Consider the following 25,823-nt stretch of genomic DNA (forward strand, 5'->3'; position numbering starts at 1 on the left):
GTTTTCTGTAACCATAGCAAGGAAAAGATGGAGCAAGTGGACTGGGAAATGTGGACAAAAAGGTAATCACAGCTTTGCATTTTCTGTTATAAATTCTGGGTGACGTTTTAAAGGTGGTGAAGCTACCAAAGAGACAGAGCAATGAAAATACAGATGCCTTCTCGTGAGGCAGCATGGTGCGGGATACAGACAGTTCAAGAACTGACTTCAGTCTGTGTCCTAAATGTTAAGAGAGGGGGAAAGTCACATGCCTTAAGAACCTTGATGAAGGACATCTGGACTGGTCAGAGAAAGGCACGTTCACAGTCCCTACGTAGCCCGCTGCAACAGCCTTTAAGTCAGTTATGCAGTCTTCAGTGTCTATCTTACACACTGCCCATCATCTTCCTTAGCACAAAAGACAGCATGCCACTCCGAACCATCTACAGATCACAGAAGGTTGAATTCCAAACTCCTTGATCTTGCATCACTGGCCCTAAATTTTAGCTTCTTTCTCTAAACTCCCACTACCCACCAAAATCATTTAATTTATTCAACTCATAGTAAGCAATACATTTTATGCATAAAAGAAACAATTCAAGTAGAATCACTCTGATACTTTCTATTTTACACTATTTTTCTTTTCTATAAGTGCAGACTATAGCTAGGCATGGAGACACACATGTGTAGTCCAGCACTTGAAAGGCTGAGGCTAGAGGATCATGAATTCGAGGCCAGCCCAGGCTATGTAGTAGGTTGTTTTGTTTTGTTCTGTTTTGTTTTATTTTGGACAAGCTCTCACTATGCACTGGCCTTGGACAACGTAGCCCATACTGGCCTCAAACGTGCATGATCCTCCTGTTTCAGCCTCACAAATGCTGGGATTTTACAGGCATGTGTCACCACACCTGGTTACACAGTAACACAGTAGGTTTGAGGCCAGTCTAGGGTACCTAAAACTGTCTTTGAAAAATGTGGTGGTTGTGACTTATCCATGTCATGCTAGGTCCTGACCTGCAGTTTGAAAACCACTGACTGCTCCCTCCATTGCTCTCTTTCCCACCTACATCTGTTCTTTCACACTTCAACCAAGTAGTCCTGAGTGCCAGGAATGCCTCACTTTCTTCACTTCTCCTTCACACAGTAAGTTCCTACTGACCTCTCAAGACTCAGCCCAAATGTTAGTTCCTCGGAGAAACCTTTCTAGATTCTGCTCTAGTCACGCTTCCAATTGCAAGGGTCACAGGGTTCAGCACACCCTGAGTGACAGCATTTGTCAATGTATTATGACTTCTTTAAAAAAGAAAACAAATCAGTTTGCTTTGAACTATGTTTCTGGATGTCAGTAATCTAGCTGTTCTATGCCAGGTCCAAAATAGGGCCTAAACTGCAACAAAAGCAAGGGGATGTAATGCTGGGTACCTGAGAACTGACTTCACCTTGCCCTAGCCTTCCTCTAACCTCACCATCTTAGCTGTGTACCCACCAACTGGCCCTTTCCCTATTCCTCAAACATACCAGTTATTCCTACCTCAAAGCCTACCTATCTCACTCTCCTCATGGCTATTTGCATGGCAAGATGTTGTTACTGTATCTTTAGATCAGTAATCTATTCCCAAGGAAATGGATTATATCTCCTTTACTTGTCTTACAACACTTCTCTGAAATTATTGCTTTTTCTTGGACAGGGTCTTGCTATGTAGTTCAGGCTGACCCTGAACTCACTATGTAGCCCAGGCAGCCTCTCTAGGGCTGGGATCACAGATACGTGCCACTATCCCTGGCCCTTAAAATTGTAATGCTTACTCTGTGCTTGTCAGTTTTTTGTCTAACAAGCACACTCTAGAAGGAACAAATCTACCCATTTGCCCCACTAACTTCAGCACCTAGAATGGCATACCACACATAATATGACCTCCAGAAAAATCTGCTGATGAATCAGCAAGCAAGAGAGGAAGCAAACAGGCCATAGTATTGCTGATAGCTAAGTCAGGCAGTGATTGATAGAAGGGACTGGGCCTAAGACAGAGTCAGCACAGAGATGAGGCAGACCAGGTCTGTGGTTGATGGGGATGAGCTGATGGAAACTAGGCCCCACGATGGAGACACTACAACTAGGCCTACAAGCATCCCCAAAGATAAACAAAGCTATATTGTACCTAGCACCATCTGGTCCAATACACCTAAATCAAACAACAAACATGTAGAAATAAAGTAACAAACATGTAGATAGATGACCAGAACACTCTAACCCTCATCGCGACCCCTTCCAGAAACGTCTGTTCTCCTTGCTATGGCATCTTGTTTTTCTGTTAGATCAGTATAAGCTAAGTGACTATACTTGTAAACCTATCGGTTGATTAGTTTGACCAAAAGCAACCTGTGAGGTGATTTTAAGACAAAGCGCCACAGCGGCAGCCCACTTTTGCGACCCCTCCTGCCTCTCAGGAGGATTCTCTTAACAAAACTTTAATACTCTTCACCTCCTTTTTCCTCGATTCCATTCGCCAGCATTGGCACCCTGAGACAGGAGCTCTAATAGATGGGGAGTTACTTCACTGTAACAATAAGTCTTAAGAGACCTACTTGGAAGACGCCTTGAAGGGGTCCCTGGCAGAACCAGGAGCTAGGACTTAAGCACACAGCCTAGAGCCGGGACAGGGACAGAAAGGGAGTTGAAGCGCCGGGTGCCACGCTCCAGGGCCTACCAGTAATAAGTGACTGTGCAAGCCGTGCACACACGTTCAGCCGGGGCTTCACACACCTCACAGCAGAGCCGACGCCCCTTGGGAACCGCCAGGGGGTAGATGACATTCATGTTGCAGCCGGCGGCGTCGGTCTCTAGGACTGTTGCCGGGTGAGGACGCACAGGACACCCGTGTCACGTGACACCGTTGGACAGTCGCGTTCCCGGGGTTTCAAGGGGAAGAGGGAAGGGTGTGGAATAACTGCCATAGGGGTTTATTTCTGAAACAACAACCAAAAAAAAATAGAAAAGAACGGAAAGGAAAAGAGCGAAGACAAACTCCACGGAACTAAACTAAAAGTTAAACCAGTCATAATTGAACCACAATGGAATCTAAGGAAAGGAAGTCTGTACGGTAGCCCGGAAGGGTCAAATGCAGCCAGCTCTTTACCCAGACTAAGACATTAACAGGGCAAAATGTGATTTTCCCAAATATCCACCCAACAGGGAATGAGGTGCTCTGTCACTGTCCCTAGACTCTGGGGCAAAACACCACGCGTTTCCGCACTTGGCGCGACGGCGAGCCCATCAGCCCAGTTACAGTAGCAAACCGCCCACTCCGTATTGCGGCTGCGCACGCCCCAGGTACGGGCGAGAGGCGTGGCGCCGGCGGCCGCGCGGGCGCGAGCACCGGGACGCTGCGGCACTGATGGCGGAAGTGGACCTGGGCGCCGAATTCCCCCGGCCTGCGGGTGCTGCGCGCTGGGCCGAGGTTATGGCTCGCTTTGCCGCCCGTCTGGGCGCGCAGGGACGGAGGGTGGTGTTGGTCACGTCGGGTGGCACCAAGGTTCCTCTGGAAGCGCGGCCCGTGCGCTTTCTGGACAACTTCAGCAGCGGGCGGCGCGGTGCAGCCTCGGCGGAGGCCTTTCTGGCGGCGGGTTATGGGGTGCTGTTCTTGTACCGTGCTCGTTCCGCCTTCCCCTATGCCCATCGCTTCCCGCCTCAGACCTGGCTGTCGGCCCTGCGACCTTCTGGGCCAGCCCAGGCAGGCATGCTGAGCCTGGAAGCCGAGGAGAATGCACTACCGGGCTTTGCTGAAGCTTTGCGGAGCTATCAGGAGGCAGCGGCTGCCGGCACCTTCTTGGCCGTAGAGTTCACCACTTTGGCGGACTATTTGCATCTGCTTCAGGCTGCGGCTCAAGCACTCAGCCCTCTAGGTGGGTGCTTTAGGAATCCATCGGTGGCCTAGAGGCTGAGGCTTTCTCCCCAGCCACTTTCCCCCATACACTGTACCTTCTGCTTAGCCAGCGGACTCACAGCAAGGCTTCCGAATTGAAAAGGAACTGACCCCATACCGTCCCCGATTTGTTACACCATCTGCTTCTCTTTGCAGGCCCTTCTGCGATGTTTTACCTGGCTGCGGCCGTGTCAGATTTCTATGTTCCTGTCTCTGAAATGCCTGAACACAAGATCCAGTCATCTGGGGGCCCACTGCAGGTGATGGGCGCTTCTCTTCCAGAGATCTGATCCCCTATAACCAATCTCGGGTTAATTTACTCTTGATCTGGAGATGGCCTTTCTGCATTCTGTATGCGCTAGGCACTGGGGATACAGAGATGAATAAAGACACCGTCCTCCCTCAAGGACCTCAATCTAGCGAGGGAGCTGGATACAGACATAATTACAATACCGAGTGATAAATGCTGTAGTGGAGGTATGTACTAAGTGCAGTCAGATCATGGAGTGAACTGGGGGAGTGGAGGAAGTCTTCCTGGTGGAGAAGACTAAGGTTTTAAAAGATGAGTGCAGGGTATAACAAAAGTGGCGAAGGCCATTACAAGTGGAGTTACACAGTGATCATTTGGAACTGAAGTGCTTTTACGAGGCTAGAGAGCAGAAGGAAGGAGCAGCTTGCTTCGTAGAAAACTTACTCTTTTTTTTGGTACCACGAATCCAACTCAGGACCTTACACTTCCCAGACAGGCACTGTGCCACAGAGCTACATCCCCGGCCCAACTTATTCCTTCTTAAAAAGCTGGACTTTCTCTTGTGCAGACAAGGAGAATAAGCAGAAAAATAAGATAAAGTTTTTGTTTGAAAAGAACATTCTATATCATTTTGAAAGGTAATACCGGGAGAGAGTAAAGGAAGTACACTAGTTGGGGTTATTATAGATGAAGAGGTATGGGGAGGGTAGTGCTATGGTTGTGATTACCTGCTGTCTTGGAACCCAAGGAAGTTCTAGGTCGGTTATTGGGTAATACAAGTAGAGTTTATACAGGAGAACTTTACGTGTGGAGCAGCACTTACATGGTTAGTTCACTTGTTCTTTCGGTAAATATTTACTGTGTAGCTACTATATGCCACGTACCATTATAGGACCTGGAGGTGTAAACTGTGAAAAGAAATACATTTAGCAAGGGAAGTCAAATGCATACTGTATTTGGTAGGAAGCACTAAGGAGAAAAAGTGGGGAACTGCTCTGTGATCCCTTTTATACTTGCTAACAGCTCTTTAGGGGAAATCCTGATGATTAGCTTAGAATTTTACACTTTCAAAAATTCTAGGGTCCTTAGTGTATCCCACATTTTTAAGTTCTGCAGCATCGTGAAAGTACACAAAATGATAGGACTCCCCTTTCAAGATACTAGGAAAAAGGTAGTAGGAATTAAGATAAGGTAAAAATAAATTCACTTGCTTGCTCAGGACTAAGTTGTGTAATTTTTCCTCTTACAATTCCACTTGTAAGTAAATGAAATCCACTAGCCACTCTGCCAATGTAAGAAATACTTTAGACTGAAAGATTTAAAAACGCAGTCTTACTGGGTTTCTGCCAAAGCAAAATTTACACAGATTATTTGTGTTTATTTGTGGATTTGCTTTTAAAAAAATAAAGGGAAATATTTAAGAATGTAATGAGGTGTAGAGCAGGGGTAGTTCTAGAAAATACGGTTTGCCAGAATATGTCTTAAATTTAGGCATTGTTATGAACCCCACAGAAGCAGGGCTTTAAAACTAAGTAAAAGGCTTTGAAATGTGATAGTGAAAAATCCCCTTACATTTTTGTAGACAAAAATCTGAGACCCTCATTCCTGAATTTCCTAGTAGATGGTGACCACTGTTTGCTAATTAAGCTTTTCTTTTTCCAATACAGATAACTATGAAGATGGTGCCAAAAATGCTTTCTCCTTTAGTTAAAGATTGGGCTCCCAAAGCATTTATAATTTCCTTTAAGTTGGAGACTGACCCCTCCATCATCATTAGTCGTGCTCGGAACGCTTTGGAAGTTTATCAGCATCAAGTAGTGGTGGCTAATATCCTTGAGTCACTACAGTCTTTTGTAGTTATTGTAACCAAAGACTCAGAAACCAAGTTGTTGCTATCAGAGGAAGAAGTAGAAAAAGGCATGGCAATAGAAGAGAAGATAGTGGATAACCTTCAGTCTCGACACACAGCTTTTATATGTGACAAAAACTGAACTGAAAAGGTCTTACAGGTTTAAAAATTGTTCCATGGACCAGAGCTTTTATAGAGTGCAAGAACTAAAATAAACTCTTTGGGTTTATAAGGACAAAGGGAAGGGTAAAATTCATGGTGTGCAGGCAAATATGGGTTGGTATTTGTCTTAATGACTGAACCACCCAATAAAATCACCTGAACGTTATCTGGATTTGGAAATTGAACACTAAAACTGTGCCTCACCTTTAAAAGAAGTCTATTGAAAATTACATATTTCACAAAATATAATGGGCTAAATGCTGAATATCAGCCTGCTTTATAGTATAGAAAGAGGATTATGGATGCATAAGTGGTCATGCTTTGAAGATTAAGTATTTGGTGAGTGCCTACTATGTTTCAGGCCCTAAGCTAAATGATGAGGTTTAAAAAGATGAAAAAATATGATTTGTTTGGGAAATGGATGTATAAAAATTTAATAAAGTGTGTGCCCACAAAGTAACACACAGAAAGAATGTTTGTTTTTTGGAAACTTACTAAAAATGGAAAGACACTTCCTGAACATAGGTGATGGCCTGTAGATTGCAGAGCTTCCAACTACATTTACCTTTTGCTTCTTGCCCTAGATTTACCCCATATTTGAGTAATAATTTACCTCTCAAATATTTTGGAACTCCTCTTGAAGTAAACTTAACAGAGGCTTCCTTCTGCTACCAGGCAGGGACCAAGTGGTGAGCTCTGTTCTGTGGTAAAGAGTAGCGGGTATGGAGACAACTTAGCCAGCCATGCTGAAAGGAAAAAACTACAAGAGAAATTGTTCTTTTTAAAACTTTGTTCTTTTGAAACTGCCTAGCTCTATAACTGCTTCATGGCTTTGTAATTACTTTCTTGACCCCTGTGACCATGAAAGTGTAACCAAACATACAGGATGCCTGGTTGTACCATTATACCAAGCTTCACAAACTGATAATCATTAATCTAGCCTTGTAACCAATGATCTCACCCTGCTATCTAATCAAAAGAACTGCTAGGCTCTTCAGTCTTGCCTTTGCACCTCCTTTATACCCCTTGCTTGTGCATCATATAAAAGCCCTAGACCATCAGAGATTGGGGCCTGATATTTTGGGAGTGATCCTGATAAGTGCCCATCAATGTAAATAAATCTGCCTCCAAAGCCTGGGTGTCGTTTTGGTGTTTCTGCTTGCCATTGCCATGCCACCTATTAGCTTTATAAATGTAGGCACATATCTTGATCTCATGTATAACAGAATAATAAATCTCTGCAAAGTGATACTGTTGTGAGGATTAAGTAAAACAAGGAAAATGTCTGGTGCCTGGCAGTTCACATTTATCAATGATTGAGATGATTATTTTTCTTACTTAGCAACACTTGCCAGTGTCATATTAGAGCCCTGCTTGATCCTTGAGTCCTTGATTACTCAAAGCTCTTTTCATAAGTTTGGGCATGAAAGAAGTAAACATTATACATAAGAAGTATAATGCAGGATCCCCTGAGTGATCTGTAGGATGGTCCAGAATACAATTTGAAAAGCTACTGTTACTAACTACATTAATTGATTAAGGGGGTAAGAATGTAGTTCAGTGGAAGAATGCTAACCTAGCATGCACAAGGCTCTGGATTTTATCCCCACCGCCACCAAATAATAAAATACAGTTCATGCCAGGCATGTTGGTACAGGCCTGCAGTCTGAGCTATTCAAGAGGCTGAGGCAGGAGGATCACAAGTTTCAGCCATGTAGCTCAATGGTAGAGTGCCCCTGGGCTAATCCCCCCACCTCAGATACAATTCATGATATTTCATGAAGTTGGGAATCCAGTGTATTCTGCAGACAACAGAAATAACAAATTCTAGTTGAGAAGATTTGAAGTTGCAAGATACTTCATTAAAGCAGAAAGTGTGACATTGAGCAGAAGAAAAATAACTGCAGCAGCCAAGACTGTTCTGGAAACAGCAGGTATTTGAATATGAACTTAAGGTCCAATTGGCAAGACCTCAAAAGCAGGGGCTGCAGTGTTGATGGCGCAGGAAGTAAAGATTGATTTTCCTCCCTACATTCATATCCTCACATGGGTAATGACACTTCTTTCAATGTATAGTGAGGATAAAGGATTAAACTAGCAGTGATCTTTATGATTATTACATCTTGTGGGAAACCCTTTTTGTTCATGCCCAAAAATCACCACATGGAATACAAGTGTTTTCTCCACTGTATTATCTATTCAGAAGACTTAAAAAACAGTATTTATACAAGTAAAAATTCCAGGAGAGAGAGAGAGAGAGAAGCAAACAAGTGTTTAAAGAAAAAGGAGCATGAGTCAATGAAAGCAAATAAGAAGGAACTTGATCCAGATTGGAGGACCAAGAAAACTCTCCTTGAGGTGATGGTGAAACTGGAATTAAGAGGGCTGCAGGTGATGAGCATTTAGATCAGAGAAAAAGTACTTGCAGAGGGTCTGTTGCCAGTGGGAAAAGGTGAAACACTTATATAAAATAAGGAGAAAGATCCATCCAGATACATAATACATATAGAGCCAGCAAAGGTTTGAAAAGATTTGTAATTAAGAGTATGACCAAGAAATGTACATAATGTTTGAGATACTAGTAAAGCAAAGGCGCCCCAAAACTGAGTGAAGTGAGCTCTGATAAATAGCTGGAATCTTGACCTGGGGGTAGGGAGTGACATTTAAAATGATACGTAAGTTTTGTTAAATTATGTGGCATTTGAAGTTTTAGTTTGCATTACATAGTAAGAGATACGACTCACCCTAAGCCAAATTCCCAGTGCTTGGTACTTAAGAGCTTCACCTTTAGTGATAATTGTGGTCAGTCCTGTTTCTTTATTTTTGCAATAAGCTGGGTCCTATAGTGTGATTTCTCAGGCACCCCAGGTGATTTATGGCAATTCGAGGCCTAAAATTCAGAATTCCAGACCTAGTACCCTCTCCCTTTTAAGGATGAGTCAACTTGAAGAAAAATCTAAATTAAGCAGGCCGGCGGGAACATACTCGACAACTAGAATGTCCGGTTACGAACGGTGGCAAGTCAGTTGCAAATACTAGCCACTAAAATTATTCCGGTTACTTCAGTCTCCAAGCCAACCGGCTGCGCCGTTCTAATAATACAGCTGGAAGAGGTCCGCCCACGACCCAAAGGCCAATGGTGTGCGCCGTAACAATGTTCCGGCAGGAAGCGCAGACCTGTTACCAATGGCCTGCGTCGTATCTATGGTTCCCGCCGGAAGGACGCCTTTGCGTCGGCGCGGCTAGCGCGGTTGCTATGACGCCCTGGCTTCGTAGGCACCTGCGAGCAGCTTCTCTTGGGCCGGGAACTTAGCGACGCCGGGACCCCTCCCGGTACCCGCCAAGAGAAAATTGTTGGCCTTATTACTGAAGTTCCAACTCAGCCTCGAGGAGGAAAGCATACATTCTCCCCCTTTCCCACGTTTCACGTCTTTTCCGCTTCTCTCCCAAGGATGGCCCGAAACTACAGGAGGAGCGCCTTTCTGGCTCGGCATTTCTAGCCCCAGGTTGGAGCGAAACTGCCGCAGGGATTCTCCCGGTTTGCGGGACCCAGCTGCCGTAGGCATTTACTATTAGGGCGCCGCTTTTATTTAGAGAGCGGCGTAGGACGCGATCAGTGAGTTAGGGAGGCGTTGCTTTTCTCCCCTTTCCCGGTTGAAGAGGCCGACCCCCGCCAGATGCCGGCTCCCTGAGGCCAGGCATTCCAGAGTCCACGGAGGCGCAGCTTACACCTACTTGTAGGCCCGGGAACAGAGAACTGCCGTTTCCCGCTTTTCTGGCCGATGTTCGTCTCGCAGAACCTTGAATTCCGATGAAGCTCTGGAGGCCCTTGGTAACCTCAGCGTCGGAGGTCATCAAGTCAGTTACCTTTGCCTTTCAAGCTACAACTTCATCCGCTTCTCTCATCACTCTGAGCACCAGCTCCTGGTCCTGTTCATTCCACCACCACCTTCACCCTTCCCTGTTCGTACTGCACATTTTTGAGTGTCCATTCGTCTGTTCCACTTCTGTCCTTCATAGCGCATCTCCTCCTGTCTTCTTGCTCTGGCGCTTTGCGCGCCTAAGTATTTCACATCCTCCAGCTATACAATCCTCGGGAAATTTTGCTCTGTTTCTCTGCACCGTGGCGAACATTTTGTGGGGTAAACTAGAGACTCGAATGGAAAAGTACACATTGCTGAATACTTTACATTGCTGACAACCTCGTGTGTTTTGAAAAGGGAGGAAAAAATAACGGTTTCGGGCCCATTTCAGGCTTATATAAAGAAAGTTGCTCCTTGCTGATAATTCAGTAAATGTTAGACGAGGAGTAAATGTTAGCGACGTGTTTATAACTTGTGAAAGTATCCAAAAACGACTATATAATAGAGATGTTCAACTTGAAGCCCACATGAACCCAGCGCCTGGGGATGGTAGAATTGCTAAAGATAGGGTACTTGAAATGCTTATTGTGCCTCTTTTTTTTTTTTTTTTTTTTTTGGTTTTTCTCCGGTACCGGGAACCGAACTGACGACCTTGCGCTTGCCACGCAGGCGCTTTGCGGCTGAGCTAAATCCTCAGCCCTTATTGTGCCTCTTTACGTTAGTTTCGGAATCAGAAAACGTTGTATTTGATGTGAACCAACAAGGAGTGATTGAAAATAAATGCTTTTGGCAACTAAGCAGGCTCAGTAGTCTAATAGACTTACAGATGGGCTCTAAGATTAATTCATTAATTAGTAAAACTAATTTGGATCCAATGAAATTTTATTTTAGCTTGGGAAGCTTGATTTAATTTGTCTTATAATTTGTGTTCCTTCTTGCCTCATTTCTTCCTCGCTGTTTAGGTTTAAATATAAAACTATTTTGAGAATATATAAAGTACACTTTTTTTTTTTTTCCAGTATCGGGAATCAAACTCACGACATTGCGCTTGCTAGGCAGGCGCTGTGCCGCTGAGCTAAATCCCCAGACTCCTAAAGTACACATTTTAAACAGGTATGAGAACTGTAGTGGTTCAGACATTTTTATTTCTCAGGCTAATTGAAGTAATATTTGTGATATTTCATTCTTAGGTTTCCAACTACTGAAAAGTCAACTTTATAGTAGGTTAGAAAAGAAAAAGAAGCTCTTCAGCTTTTTCCAACTGTTCATATTAAATGGAGCTGAGTAAATTTTAACTCTTGCAAAGGTAGGCTAGTGGATGCTGTTTTATAAGGAGCTGTCCTCTTCCAATATGACAAGGTTATTACAAAATAAAATTTTGTACTCTAACACAGTTCTAACCCTGGCGGAGGCAGCTTTCCCCCTAAGACACACTGGGCAGTGTGGTTGTCACACCGGGCTGTTGGTAAAATACACGGTTGCTGCTGTACATCCTCCTGTGTGCATAGAACAGCCGGTGAAACAGAATCAGTTGCCCAGGCCAAATCGTCAGTAGTGTCAAGGTTGAGAAATTGTCCTAATATATCAACAGTTTTTCTCTTCTGTGTACAGTCTTTTCTCACTTGTGTACATTTTTACATAGTTACAATGTACATTTTGCCTTTTTTGCGTAACTTGCTCTTTTTAAACTTCCCACATTGCTGCATTATTTTCAACATTTTTTTTTAAAGTGTGTTTTTCTTTTGGGAATTGAAAAGGAAAAAACTGTACAGTGCTATATTCAGGATGTCTGGTTGTTTGTTTTTGCCTGGTGCTGGGAACAGACCCCAAGGATGCTCTACAACTGAGCTACATTCCCAGGCCTTCCTATTTGTTTTTTTGTTTGTTTGTTTGTTTTCTTTGAGACAAATTCTCCTAAATTGCCCAGGTTGATCTCAAACTTGTGATTCTCCTGCCTCAACCTCCCAACTATCTGGGATTATAAACATACGCCACCATGTCTCACTAGATGTCTGTAATTTGTAAGTTATATTTGTATAAAAGGAAGAAAAAAGCTTAAGGCGAAAAAGCCTGGGGTAGGGGGTGGGGGTTGGGCCAGGGAATGAATGAGGAAGGTAGTTAGCTTTAAACATAGAAGTTAAGCTGCTGGGGGGCAGGGGGAGGAGACATACAATATTGTCTCAACATCTGCCTTTCTAAAATTTTCAAAATTCTCAGCCATCAGGCCTCAATAAGTCCACTGGAAAAATGTTTGCTCTGGGATGTCATAACACCATTTTAAGGAGAGGGACCTGAATGTCCAAAGTCAAGGAATTACAGAAGCCTGGTGGGATCAGTTAGTATCTGGCATGAAAGGCTCACACCAAGGAGCACCAGAAAGTCGGCCAGACAGAGGGGAGGGCCCAGACTGTGGAGAATTCCTGGTGCCAAGTTTAAGGACTTGAACTCTGCCCAAGACAAACCACCGATGCTGTGCATTCAGAGCATGTATTAGGTGGGGTGGACTGGCAGCAGGAACACAGTTAAGCATGCTGCCATACCACACTGACGGACAGTGAGATTGTGGGCAACAAGTAAACCAGAGTTATCAGGTAGTTCAGAAGCGGGGGGATGGACCAGACACCGGAGGTCTCACTGTCATCGTCGGATAAGTATCGTTTATGAGAGCAACCACTTGACATTCATTAGGATGACTTCTACAGGATGAATATATGGTCCTGTAATATTTATTCTACTTTTCTTCCACAGAAATATGACACAAGTTGGTTTTGTGACTGATCACAAGGCTGCATTCCTTACTGTCAGATGTTGACGTATGACTAAGTTCTGATTGAAATATGAACACAGACACACACACACACACACACACACACACACTTAGGGTAATAAAATATCTGGAGAAATTGGGACCCTTCAGTATTGCTGATGGGAAAGTCAAGTGGTACAGCTGCAGTAGAAAATTATTGGTGCTCCCTTAAAAAGTTAAATATACAATTATATACCTAACAATTCTTTTCCTAGGTATATACCCCAAATAATTGAAGCAGGGACTTAAACAGATACTCGTACACTGATGTTTATAGCAGCATCATTAGCAATAGTCAAAAAATAGAGAGCCTAAAAACCATCAACAGGTGAATGGATAAACAAAATGTGCCATATACATACAGTGGAATTTTAGCATTAAAAAGGAAATTCTGGCATAGGCCACAACATGCGTGAACGTTATACCAAGGGAAATGAAGGCATTGTACCAAGTGAAGTAAGCTAATACAAGATAAGTCATATATGGTTCCACTGGTGGGATGTCCTTCGGGCAGTCAGAAATCAGAGAGACAGCATGGTGATTACCAGGTCCCTGGGAAGGAGGGAAGGGGATGTTACTGTGTAGTGGGTATGGAGTGACTGGGGTAATAAAAGTTTCTAAGAATGGATGGTGATGATGGTGGACAATGGCAAATGCATTTAATGTCACTGAATTGTACGCCTAAAAATAGTTCAAATGGTGGCTTTAGGGTATGTGTATTTTACCCCAATTTAAAGGAGCAGGGCAAGGAACATAGAAGATACTGGTCAGAATGGGACATTTGGAGTTCAGAATTCCAGGCTTTTACCACCAGTTAGGGTTATGACAGGGCTTGGGGGTAGCCATGGAGATGAGAGGCTAAACAGAAGGGAGGCTAAAGATCACTGCCTGGGGGTGCGCGGCCAAGTGGAGGTGCCCGAATGAGCTGTGCACGTGCATGGTGACCTGACCAGCAAGCCCCTCTTTCTGCAGCCCTGCTTACCCTGCACTGCTTTGTCTCCCCCAGGCATCTCTCCTCTGTCTCCTCTCCAACTTCCTTCAAGCTAAGACTGCTCCGCGCTACCCTGACAACATGGGGGTGTTCTGTGGAAGAAGGAACCCAGAAAACTCACTTTCTAATCACTCATAATCTCACCAGTTTATCACAAGTGCTTTAACACTCACGTATTTTCTTTTTTTTTTTTTTGGTTTTTTTCTCCGGTACCGGGAACCGAACTCACAACCTTGTGCTTGCCAGGCAGGCGCTTTTGCCGCTGAGCTAAATCCCCAGCCCCCACTCACGTATTTTCTTCTAGCCTTCTCGGGTCTAGTTTTCACAGTTACTTATAATGGTACATTTGCATTCTGTCGTTTATCTTATCATTATAACAATTCCCACAGCATAGGATGCTATATATTCCTAGTGTCTTGGGTCCTCTGACATAAGGACTAAAACTAGAAGTAGTTGTATGGTGCTCAGAGACCTTGTGGGGAGAAATATGTGAGTAAGGACCTGATGAGGAGGAGTTGGGGAACACAAGATTTTTAGTTATAAGTCATAGAGAGCACATACGAGGTGCAAAGATCCACACTTGTGGCCTTTTTTCTTTCAGTATGAGTATCATATGATAATTATAATTCTAAATATTGTTCACAAGAACTGTTAATGTGAAAAATGCTAAGACTGGAAAGTAAAATATTTTGCCTTTAAAAAAGCAGAACTGAGGGCTGGGGATTTAGCTCAGCGGCAAAAGCGCCTGCCTGGCAAGCGCAAGGTCGTGAGTTCGGTTCCCGGTACCGGAGAATAAACCAAAACAAAACAAAACAAAACAAAACAAAAAAGCAGAACTGAGCCAGATGTGGTGGTGCATGCCTGTAATCACAGCACTCGGGAGGCTGAGGCAGGAGGATCATTGGGAGTTCAAGACCAGCCTGGGCTACAAAGTGAGCTCAAGGCCAGTTTGAACTGCATAGTGAGACCCTGTCTCAAAAAGACAAAAATAATAATAAATAAATTGTATATAATTATGTAAACTGTTTGCAACATAATAATCATTATGTACATCACTACAATTTGAGTGAGATTAACTTAGAAGTTTATTTGATTATAATAACAACTACTATTCAGTTAGTGGTTCTAGTAATACAGATACTACTTCATCAATTAGCAGATATTTATCTTTAACTCACTGTCATTGTGCAAGCTATTATTTTCAACCTCGAAAAGAAATAAAGACAATATTGATGGCCGTCTTAGATCAAGAACTGTTAGGGGCTTTGGGTGTGGTAGAGCACATGCATAGTGTGTTTGAGACCCTCGATTCAACCCCCAACACCTGCCCACACTACCAAAAAGAAGTCTTAATGCTGAATGATGTAGAAGTCAACATAAATGATAAGACATAATCTAAAATCCTTGACAATGCAGAATTAGGGCATTCTTTACCTTCCACAGGATTCATTTTTTTTTCTATCTGTTCAATAGGGGGAACAAAGACTTCTTCAGGTCTTATAATATTTCGAGGGCCTGTTGGGGGAGATTTTTGAATCATTAAATTGCAGACTTCGAAACAGCGCCGACAGAAAAGCAGGTATTTAAAAAAAACTCCACTGTATGTAATTTGCATTGTCTGTGTCATGTCATCATATTTACTCTAGAAGTAATTATATAGCTGTTCAAAGCTTTAAATTTTTTGATATTGTCAGCTGTTCCTTAATTAAGTGCTCATTATAACCGGATAACATAACAACTAATAGAAAAACTAAAATATGCTTTGTAGAGAACTTCACTCCAGACATATGAATATATATATATGTATATATATGAGATTTCTTGCACCCTCAGTCAAGTGTGTGCATATATACATACATGTGTGTATATATATGTGTGTGTGTGTGTGTGTATTTATCACTTCCACCAAGGGAAAAGTGTAGTTAGGAGACATCCTCCACCGCCTGAGAAAGAAGGAATCGGCTTCCTTGCTGCTACAAAAGAAAACCCTGTCATTTGTTTGGTGCCTGTATCCTGGCACAGTGAACGCAGGCTGAGGATGCCTGCCAGAAATGTAGACACACAGTGAGGCACAGGGCAAAAATGAAAGAATGAAAACGAATAGCACACAGTTTTAAAGATAACCTGTGATTTTGTTCAGTGTTTTTCATTGAATTGGCACATTAAATATCACTGTACAGTTTGCAGAGCACTCACATGTAATCTTTTTTCCCATGAAACAGCAATAGGCTGTATTGGTTTCTGGCAGAGTCACACAGATCGAGTGGAGGTAGAAGGTAGCTTTCACTATGTTGATGTAGTCATCCTGAGCTCAGGAACTGACCCTCTGTGTGGCTGTCTTCTTGAAGGGTGACAAACCTCATTAGTGTACTGTGAGTGGATCTGCTTCCCAAAGATGAGCTGGAATGAACTGGACTCATAAAGATGCATTACATAAATACCCGTCTATTCATTGGCAATAAGAAATACAACTGCTAGAGGAATCACACCAATTTCCAGTGATAGATGTGTTCTCTTACAGGCATATTATCGAGAAGCTAAATTTTACTTATTTTTCCAATGTTTAATTTTTGTTATTAGTACATGTGTGCAGTATGTCCTGCTTACATTCCTTGTGGGAAGTTGGTACATGTCCATAATATACCTTAATTCTTTTTTCTTCACCTTCCTTTCCCCTCACATCCCTCTTCCACAGAAAGCTGAATTTTAATCAGATAGTTACTTGGTGAAATTATTCTAATTCTTTCCACAGTGGAACTGTCCAGACCTGCCCTTATTTCTGTACCTCTTGCATTCTAGAACCAGAGCACCTAGCACTTAGATGGGTAGGTAATATAATTTTTTTTACTATTAATCACTTTTTGATGTTCCTAATACTGATAAACCTACTTCCTGATATAGTCTTTCTGTAAATGAGCTAATAAATTCTCTCAGGTATTCTGGGGACCACTCCACTGTTTCCACATCTCAGAAAAATAATGTGTTCATTTTTAAGTTTAGTTCCTCAAGGGTAGTCCAATTTCCAAATTCTCAATAGGGCAGCTCCTTTAAAACAAAAAGCAGAATAGCGTAATAGAACATAAACACTAGGCACTCAAGTGATAGGGGAGTTGGTGAAAATTGCCTAGAGTGTCTTTTTGTGTATGCTTGGGCAATTTACTCAAAATTGTTCTGTGTAATAGCTTCTTTAAAGAGCTTTTTGAAATTCACACAAGTTAATATGGGTAAAACATTCCACACAGGTACTTGACATCTAACAAGAATTCAGTACAGTATAGCTACTATGATTAGAAATGGATATTATTATTATGTTTTAAAGAAGAGGAGACTGCCGGGCGTGGTGGCGCACGCCTGCAATCCCAGCACTCTGGAGCCTGAGGCAGGAGAATCGTTGCAAGTTCGAGACCAGCCTGGGCTACAAAGTGAGCTCAAGGCCAGCCTGAACTGCATAGCAAGACCCTGTCTCAAAAAGACAAAAACATAGAATAACATTTAAAAAAGAAAAAAATAAAGAGGAGGAGACTGAGGCTTAAAAGGAAGTGGTAAAGAAATTCCTGTGTTCCTTCTCCCAGAGCTTCTATCACTTAGATGGGTAGGTAATATAAATTTTTCACTATTAACCATTTTTGATGTTTCAGAATAAGCTCACTTATTGTACATATTTTGACGAATTGTCTAATTTTTTCCACACAATTCAGTGTAACAATTCAGTTACTTTGGTAGTCTTCTTCTGAGCAGTTCGACATAGTTAAGAGTTCAGTTTTAGCCAGTGTGGTGGCACATACCTATAATCTCAGCATTCTGAGAAGCTGAAAGAGGAGGATGGCAAGTTCAAACCCAGCCTGGGCAAATTAGCAAAACATTATCTCAAAATAAAAAAGGGCTGGGGATGCAACTCAGTGCAGAGGCCCTGGGTTCAATCCCCAGTACCACACACATGCATACAAAAAGTTCAGTTCCTGGTTTTGCCCCACCCGGGTGTGAATTCTAGGTCCTATGTTTATTTGTGTGACAAAATAAGTCTCTTAGCCTTTCTAAATAAGTCTGCCCCCTCACCTGTGATGTGGGAGGACAATCATGCCTTATGGTTGTGGTAACAAATATGTGATGTCCTAACTATAGTGCATGGAGCATATATTTAGCTTTTCAATCTACTGGTCAGCTCCATAAATTACTTTCTGTTAAGCTGTCATATTAGCCAGAAACTATTTCTAACGACTGCTTAAAATTTTAATGTAATTACCTATTACCATTTCCAACATCTTAATCATCAGTGGTAGTGTCACAGTAAAAGAAATTACTGCGTAGATTTTTCTCTGTTCATCAGTATCATGGCCATATTTCATTACACACATATAAGACTTGATTTGAAACTTAACATATTACTAGGGAAAAAAACTTTGTGACTTTCCTAGATATTTGCAGTTAAGTATGATGATATGTACGGGAAGCATGTGTCTCAGAAGAGGGTTGAGCTGGGTGTGGTGGCACATGCCTGAAATCCCAGCACTCAGAGGCTGAGGCAGGAGTGTCGTTGTGAGTTTAACACCAGCCTGGGCTACAAAGTGAGCTCAAGACCAGCCTGAGCTGCATAGTGCGACGTGTCTCAAGAAGACTAAATAAATAAACAGAAGATGGTTGGAAGGAAGTGGAGGTGGGAGAGAGAGACACACACTTAAGGAAAGCTAGGTTTTCGGTTTATTTCTCCAATTATAGTCATGAGAGAAGGGTGATCTCCTAATGGCATTTTCACTGACTGGACTTTTAAGAGAGTTCAAATATAAGCCATGTACTAAAAGTAAGAAAATGCATTGTTTTCTTTTTAGGTGAAAGATTACACAAACTATTATCAAAAGGAAAAGAACACCAGGTGTGGTGGTGCGTGCCTATAATCCCAGTACTCAGGAGGCTGAGGCAGGAGCATTGCCAAGAGTTCAAAGCCATATTGGGCTACAAAGTGAGTTCAAGACGAGCTTGAACTGCATAGTAAGACCCCGTCTCAAAAAGACAAAAAATAAAATTAAATTAAAAGGGAAAGAAGCATTTCTGAAAGTTATGGAAAGGAACATGAACAGCTTAGACATGAATTTAAAGAGCTCCAACTCAAACAGTGTAACTTTTCTATTTATGAAAATGTAAAATTTTTTTCCAATTCTAAACATTAATATGTGACAGTTGTAGAAAATTTAGAGGATGTATAGAAGTAGAATAAAGGGGAAAATTACTATATATTTCACCCCAAGAAAAGTACTTCTTATGTTTTAGGTATATTTTCTGTCTACATTCTGACATAGTCCAAATAGTGTGTGTGAGAGGGACCAGGTGTTAATTTTTTTCAATGTGTGTTACAGCACTCACCACACTGTACCATAATTTCCCTGTCAGCTCTTCTCAATGGAGATCACATCCTAGTTTTAGTGGTTTCCCCACAGCACCTACTTTGTAAAGTACCTAGTGTAGGAAAGGCAAAGCTTTCGCTCTTCTCTTTTAGTTTCGTTTATTTATTTGTTTTGTTTTTTTTTTTTTTAAATGGTTTTTTAAAAAATGGTTTGTTTTTTGCTGGGCTCAGGAATTGATATGTCAGATTCATTTGTTTATTTGTTTTGTTTTTGTTTTTTTTAAAAAATGTTTTTTTAAAAAATGGTTTGTTTTTTGATGGGCTCAGGAATTGATATGTCAGATTCGTTTGTTTATTTGTTTTGTTGGTTTTTTTTTAAATGGTTTTTTTAAAAATGGATTGTTTTTTGCTGGGCTCAGGAATTGATATGTCAGATTCACAGGAGAAAAGCATACAGATTCACTTAATATAACTTCCTGTCATTCATAATAAGAATGTTCCTAAAGAATGTTCCTCTCCTACAAGGTATAGTGGTTCACTCTTGTAATTCCTGTACTGTAGGAGGCTAAAGTAAGAGGATTTTCAAATAGGAAGCCCAGCTTGGGCAATTTAGCAACTTAGTGGAGAGGGAATCTTTCACAAGGGAATTTTCTCCTGCTTTTGAGAAACAGAATTCCTTCTGTTCTTCCAGTCACAATGATATTGTGCCTGTTGTTTACAAGTACCTTTAACTTAAAATAGTCAATATATCAAAGTGGTATATTTTTATCCACTTCAGTAGCATATTAGGGACCCATAAAATAAATGTCAAGTACTACAAAGCTACAGGGAAAAATGGAGGATCCCTTTCTAACAGTCTATCTTTGTCTAACTCTACAAATCAGATGAACAGAGATAATATTATTATCAAAGATTTTATTTACCAGACATCTATCATTTTGTGTGTTCAGCATTTTTCCTTTCCTCGCAGATGTGTCCCATTGGGTATCATTTTCCTGTTAGGACTTCCCTTTACAAGGGTCTACTGATGGAAAAATAAACTTTCGTTCAAGTCTCTGGGACACAGAAAGTTGTCATGGGATAGATTTCAGATGTTCTGCACTTTTCTTGATTTCCATGGATATGAGTTTTACTCTACTGATTTAAATGTTTGCATTGTTTTTATTCACATGATGGTTCCATTTTAAGAGTTTTCTTTAATTTCTTTCAGCATTTTCAGTTATTTTTATAGCAGGGTTCTTCTAGAATTCTAACCAGGCATATTGCAAGAAACAAGAGAATGCTATATGTGCTGCTGCCAATTTTTTGCAATGTTTTTGCACCTGTTTTTGCAATGTAAATTCATGAGAGACTGATAACAGGAGAATGACGTCATTAGAATGGGAAAGTTCACCTACATCTTTTCTCAGCATGTTAATGATTTGGGCTACAAGCAAGACAGCTGTGTGCTGCTTAATGATAGGGTACATTTTGAGAAATGATTTGTTAGAGATTTTGTCATTGTGTAAACACCACAGCGTGTTCTTATAAAACTTAAGACAACTGTAATCATGGCAACATAAATCTCTGAGGCCACTGCTGCATATGTGGTTCATCACTACTGAATTGTCACTGTACAGCCTTGTGACTTGTCAACCTCACGCATCCCACATTTTTCCTCTGAGTTCAGCTGGGCCTCATGTTCTGCTTTGGGGATGCTGATCGTGCAGATCCCCCAGCCTTGGTGCATTTTGCCTTTATTCCCATAACTCTGCAATCTCAGCTCCTTCTTTAGCCCACCTTTATATCAAGCCTAACTTTAAAAAAAAAAAGGAGGAAGTCTTATATTTAGTACAATGTTCCTTTATTTTTTAAAACTTTGACAGGCCCTTAAACATAACAGTATAATTATTGATTGTCAATATTTTATAACACTCTAGTGATGCGGTGATAAAGGTTTTAAGTAGTTTTTCCCATAAGCCTATTTTTTAATAAGCTCTGTTATTTTTAGTGAGCAGTTATGCAAAATACAATTTTGAGGGTTTTTTCAGGAAGACATATGTCTATCACAGCAGAAATGCCCAACGAAAGGATATACTTTTAAAGCGGAACTAATACAGTTTGTTAGTGGACTCAATGTTGGGTGGGTGAAAAGATGAGTCACTGATGACCAAAAGCTTCGTGGCCGAAGCAATAGAATGTTGGAGTTTCTAACTGCCCGATGGAAGAGGGAGACCTGGGAACCCAGTTTGTGGAACACATTAAAGAGTCTGGTTTTGGGCAGGTTAATTTGAGGTCTATGTTAGACATCCAGGTGAAAATGTCAAACAGGCTATTGTGTATGTGCCTGGAATGCAAAGCGAGGTAGAGATACAAATTTGGAGTCATTGATATATAACTGATACTTAAAGCTTTAGGACTACAGGAGATGATCCAGAGAGCAAATATAGACAGAGAGAAAAAAAGGTCCAGGGCTGGGTGTGGGATCTTCCCATGGTTATTGATTAGAAAGGTGAAATATCAGCAAAGGAGTCTGAGAAAGAGCGGTATGCAACACAGGAGGAAGACCTTGAGAACTGGAATCTCAGAACAAGAAGGATAAAGTATTTTAAGAAAAGGATGTGGACAACTGGATTAAATGCCTCGACAGATATGTGGAATGAGGATTGATAAGCACCCATTGGATCTAGCTACACTGAGGTCATTATGACCTGACAAGAGGTGTTTCTGTGGAATGTTAGATGCAGTCTCAAAACAAACAAACAAACAAAGTGTCTATGGTCAGAGGATTATAGTTTCCAGTATGGTTGAAGACTTACTGAACCTGAGTCCTGGAAGTACATAGGAAAGGATGATTAGAGAGTAGAATGCTTGAAATTGAGACCAGGGAGAGGCTAAGGTTATTAGTAATAAAAGGTCAAGGAATTCCTATGGAATGGGCGGTAGAGGAAGGTTAGAAGATAGGTCACTGGAAGTTTTCCCTTTTTTTTTTTTTTTTTTTGGTACTGGGGATCAAACTCAGGACCTTACGCTAGGTCACTGGAAGTTAACTGGCGAAAGGACTGAGAAGTCGGGGTACTGAATGGAATAATTATCTACTTGAATATTGAAAATACCAAGAATTATTGGCAGGGTTAGTTGAATGACCTTGGGCAAGTTATTTGGCTATTTGGTATTTCAATCTTCACATCACACATGGGGATAATAATGATTTCTGCATTTGCTGGGCTAAAGTAAAGATTGAGGTAAATGTATCTTAAGTGCTTACTGCAATACCCACCACATTTTAAGTGCACGATAAAATGACAGAAATGAGGGTTAAAGTCGAATTTCGGTCCCTAATAAAACTCAAAATTGAGCCCTAGTAAAATTTTCAAAAAGGGTGCCCTTACTTTTTATTAAATGAAAATTTTAAGGCTGTTCAGCAGAAAGAATATCTACTGCTTTTGAGAACCTTTCCATACTATTTTTTTGTTACTGTTTCTCAGAGTTTTCAAACACTCTGGAGAGATGGAGAGAAGAGTGGTAGCATTGATGTAGCTTATTTTATTTTTAAAAAATTTATTATTATTATTATTGGCTTTTTTTTAATGTATGTGGTGCTAGGGATTGAACACAGGGCCTTGTGCATGTGAGGCAAGGGCTCTACCACTGAGCCGCATCCCCAGTCCGAGTAGCTTATTTTAAAAATTAATTTAAAAATCTAATTAAGAACTCACTCAACATCTTCTAACAAGTTGTGTTTCCTTTAACTCTTTTATTTCTGTTTATTCCCAACAGAAGTCCAAATAGAGGAATCTGAAGAAATGTTGTGTGAAGAGGGCTTGTCGAAAATAGCCCTGAATGGCCCCAGTGAAGAGATTGCATACTTACTGGTAGAAAGAAGTACGCTCTTGGGGAAACTTGAACTTGCAGACTCCAAGTCAGAGTCTCAAAAACCTATGAGCAGTAACTCACAGAAGGAATTTCCCCAGGTATTCCAAAATTGAGTAAGGGCCAGTTTTAAATGTGTTCATTCATTTAATCATTCACTCTTTAAAATATCAGGAAGCCAGTTTAATCATGCTTCAGAATACAGGCTTTGGATTTAAAAAGATTTCCTCTGGCACTTAACTAGCGGTGTGTATTAGAACAAGTTAGTTAACGTTTGTGAGCCGCAGCTTCCACATCTATAAAGTCTGACGTCGACAAAAGTACGCCACAGGATGGTCCTGAGAATGAAATAACAACGTAGGTAAAGCTGTAGACTACTTCATACTTATTAATTAGCAGGACTGTTATTTATGGAGAACTTATGCCAGGCTTTTTACTACTGGATGTAGAAACAAATTGGAATTAAACTTGATCTGGACTCACACAGAACTTCTCAACTGATAGAGGAAGGAGATAAGAAAGGGGTTATAGTTCAGTGTAGAGAGTTCTAGGCTAAGGAAGGCACAGAAGGCTTGGAAAACTCAGGCCAAGTCGGAGAGGATGGGTACAGTGACCAATAAGGAGATGATGATGAGTAATGTTTTGAAAGCTTCCTGGATGTTAGCTAGATGGAGAGGCCGGGGAAGGCACTCCAGGCACAGGGAACAAAGTGGCCGATGTGTGTTGCTTCATGCGACTAAATGCAGAGAACTGTGGCTGGAACTAGTTTCAAGAACCACCTCCTAGTAAAACTCATAGGCTAAGCCAACAGCTTTGGATTTGACACCCATAATGTGCCTGGCATACACGCATACACTCATGCACACGCGCACACACAAACTTCTTGTGGTGTTGGGGGTTAAACCCAGAGCCTCATGCATGCTAGGCAAGCACTGTACCACTGAACTAAATACCCATCTCTTTTCATGTTTTAATTTTGAGACAGTGTCTTACCAAATTGCCCATGTGGACTTCTAATTTGTAATCATCCTGTATCAGCCTCCCAAGTAGCTGGGATTAGAGGCATGTACCATCATCCAGTTATACATGTGTTTTTGAATGAATAAGTGATTACTTTGTTTTAGAAGGTCTGAAAATCACTAAATGGTTTTAAGAGGAGAATTAACAATCTGATTTATGTTTCAGAAAAAGCTGAAAGACTAAACTTAATCTTTTAAGACTAACCATATCAAATGTTGGTGAGACTGTGAAGCAAATGGAATTCTCTAACCCTGTTGATAACTGTCTTGGTTACTCTTCTCTCATTGCTAAGACAAAATACCCAATATCCAAAACAGTTTATGGAGGTTTCAGTCCATACTCGGCCAGCTCCAAGGCAGGGTGGCATGGCCCAGGGGCAACAGTTCAAGGTGGCAGAACAGCAAAGCAACGAGAGAAAAGTGAAGGAAAGCAGCCCCTTTTCCTTCCTTGTATAGGTTATGTTCCTGGTAAGCAGTCCACCCGCCCCTCGGGGGCTGTAGCACTCACATTATCTCCATGTTCTCCTCTTGCAAAGGCTCAGGATGTTCACAAAGTGAGGAACTTGGCCCCCTGCTGAGTCGCTTAGACTTCTCAAGTTGACACAATGTATCAACCATTGCAAAAAATGATGTAAAATGATACAACTGCTTTGGAAAATAGTTTGGCATTTTCTTGAAAAGTTAGGCATACCACCAAACTCTGCCATTCAACTCCTTGGTATATACCCAAAAGAAATAGAAACATATGCCCACATCAAGACTTCTACATAACCTATAACAGCTTTAACTGTAATAAACCTGAAACCGGAAACCATTCAAATGTTCATCAGCAGATGAAGGTATTGATCTGTACATTGGAATATTAGTGATTAAAAAAGAATAAACACAAAATGGATAAATCTTAAAATAATCATCTGAATGAACGACAAAATGAGAATATAGTCTATAATACCATTTATTGAAAATAGAGAATAAAAGTTAATGTATAATAATGGGACCAGATCCGTGGTTGCTTGGAGACAGTGGCAGGGAAAGAATGAATTACAAGGGGGCACCAAAACTTTTTTGGAGTAAAGGACATTTTCCTTATTCCAGTTGTATTGATTCAATGAGTATGTACATGTGACAAAACATTGTACACTGTAAACATGTACAGTTGGTTATGTTAATTATACATTTAAAAAGTTTTAAAATAGATTTTCGGGGCTGGGGATTTAGCTCAGCAGCACAGTGCCTGCCTGGCAAGCACAAGGTCGTGAGTTTGATTCCCGGTACTGGAGAAAAACCAAAAAAAAAAAAAAAAAATTTTCTAAAGATGGTTTTTGAATTTGAAATGTAACTTGTTCAAATTTTGCTGCCTCCAGAGTTATATTTTGTGCAAGCTAATATTAAACTCATCTGTGCATAAAGCAAGCAGAAGAGTCATTCCATATAAAGGGACCTCATATGGTGACTTGGAAGCTCAAGAACTTTAGAAGGCCTGATCTGTTTGCCAACCATTTTTGAAATAATGTTTGCTTTAATTTTTTTTTTTTTTTACTTAAAGCACATAGTTTAAAAACACAAGCAAAATAAAGTAGAATTTTAAAAAATCATCTTACCCATATACTCAATTCTGTACTCCTAAATTACCACTAGCAACCATTTTTAATTGAACATTTTAAAATAAAAGTACAATCAACCGTTTTTATTTATCCTTTCTGAAAATTTCCATTCATTTAAAATACAAATTGTATGCAGTTACACATAGTTTTCCATATTTAGTGTGTATGTATCACCTTAGTCTTTTTT

At 41.1% G+C, this 25,823-nt stretch overlaps 3 protein-coding genes across 20 annotated transcripts in view; 2 read left to right on the top strand and 1 right to left on the bottom strand.

The window, feature by feature from the left end:
- Zmynd12 (zinc finger, MYND-type containing 12) overlaps positions 1–9,964 on the bottom strand; it is a 66,181-nt gene extending 56,217 nt beyond the window's left edge. For 3 of the 7 annotated variants that reach the window (XR_001232075.1, XR_001232074.1, XM_013507763.1), the window contains exon 1: positions 2,688–3,028. Coding sequence is in view for 4 of the 7 variants with exons in the window: in XM_013507763.1 (XP_013363217.1) it covers positions 2,688–2,797 (110 nt within the window). In the remaining 3 variants the exon portion in view is untranslated. Of the gene's footprint in view, positions 1–2,687; positions 3,029–9,898 lie in introns of those variants that run through there. The other 4 variants (XM_013507764.1, XM_005410612.2, XM_013507765.1 and 1 more) reach the window with 3 other exon arrangements.
- Positions 3,302–6,636, top strand: Ppcs (phosphopantothenoylcysteine synthetase). Of its 3 annotated transcripts, none has more exons than XM_005410610.2 (3): positions 3,302–3,882; positions 4,059–4,162; positions 5,820–6,636. In XM_005410610.2, the coding sequence occupies exons 1-3, from the start codon at positions 3,375–3,377 to the stop codon at positions 6,141–6,143; spliced, it is 936 nt and encodes a 311-aa protein (XP_005410667.1). In that variant the 5' UTR covers positions 3,302–3,374; the 3' UTR covers positions 6,144–6,636. The 3 variants fall into 3 exon arrangements, with proteins under 3 accessions (XP_005410667.1, XP_005410668.1, XP_013363220.1); XM_005410611.2 differs by having other exon boundaries at positions 3,355–3,437; XM_013507766.1 differs by lacking the exons at positions 3,302–3,882; positions 4,059–4,162 and adding an exon at positions 4,169–4,379.
- Positions 9,408–25,823, top strand: part of Ccdc30 (coiled-coil domain containing 30) — a 120,855-nt gene continuing 104,439 nt past the window's right edge. Inside the window, exons 1-4 of one of the 10 annotated variants that reach the window (XM_005410602.2) lie at positions 9,408–9,669; positions 15,297–15,402; positions 16,576–16,648; positions 22,921–23,114. In XM_005410602.2, the coding sequence (XP_005410659.1) occupies positions 16,645–16,648; positions 22,921–23,114 (198 nt within the window). In that variant the 5' untranslated portion in view covers positions 9,408–9,669; positions 15,297–15,402; positions 16,576–16,644. Of the gene's footprint in view, positions 9,670–9,906; positions 10,022–11,068; positions 11,140–15,296; positions 15,403–16,575; positions 16,649–18,746; positions 18,781–18,914; positions 18,936–22,920; positions 23,130–25,823 lie in introns of those variants that run through there. The other 9 variants (XM_005410601.2, XM_005410600.2, XM_005410604.2 and 6 more) reach the window with 9 other exon arrangements.

The sequence above is a fragment of the Chinchilla lanigera genome, unplaced genomic scaffold, assembly GCF_000276665.1.
Source record: "Chinchilla lanigera isolate Chin_1 unplaced genomic scaffold, ChiLan1.0 scaffold00136, whole genome shotgun sequence".
Classification (NCBI taxonomy): Eukaryota; Metazoa; Chordata; class Mammalia; order Rodentia; family Chinchillidae; genus Chinchilla; species Chinchilla lanigera.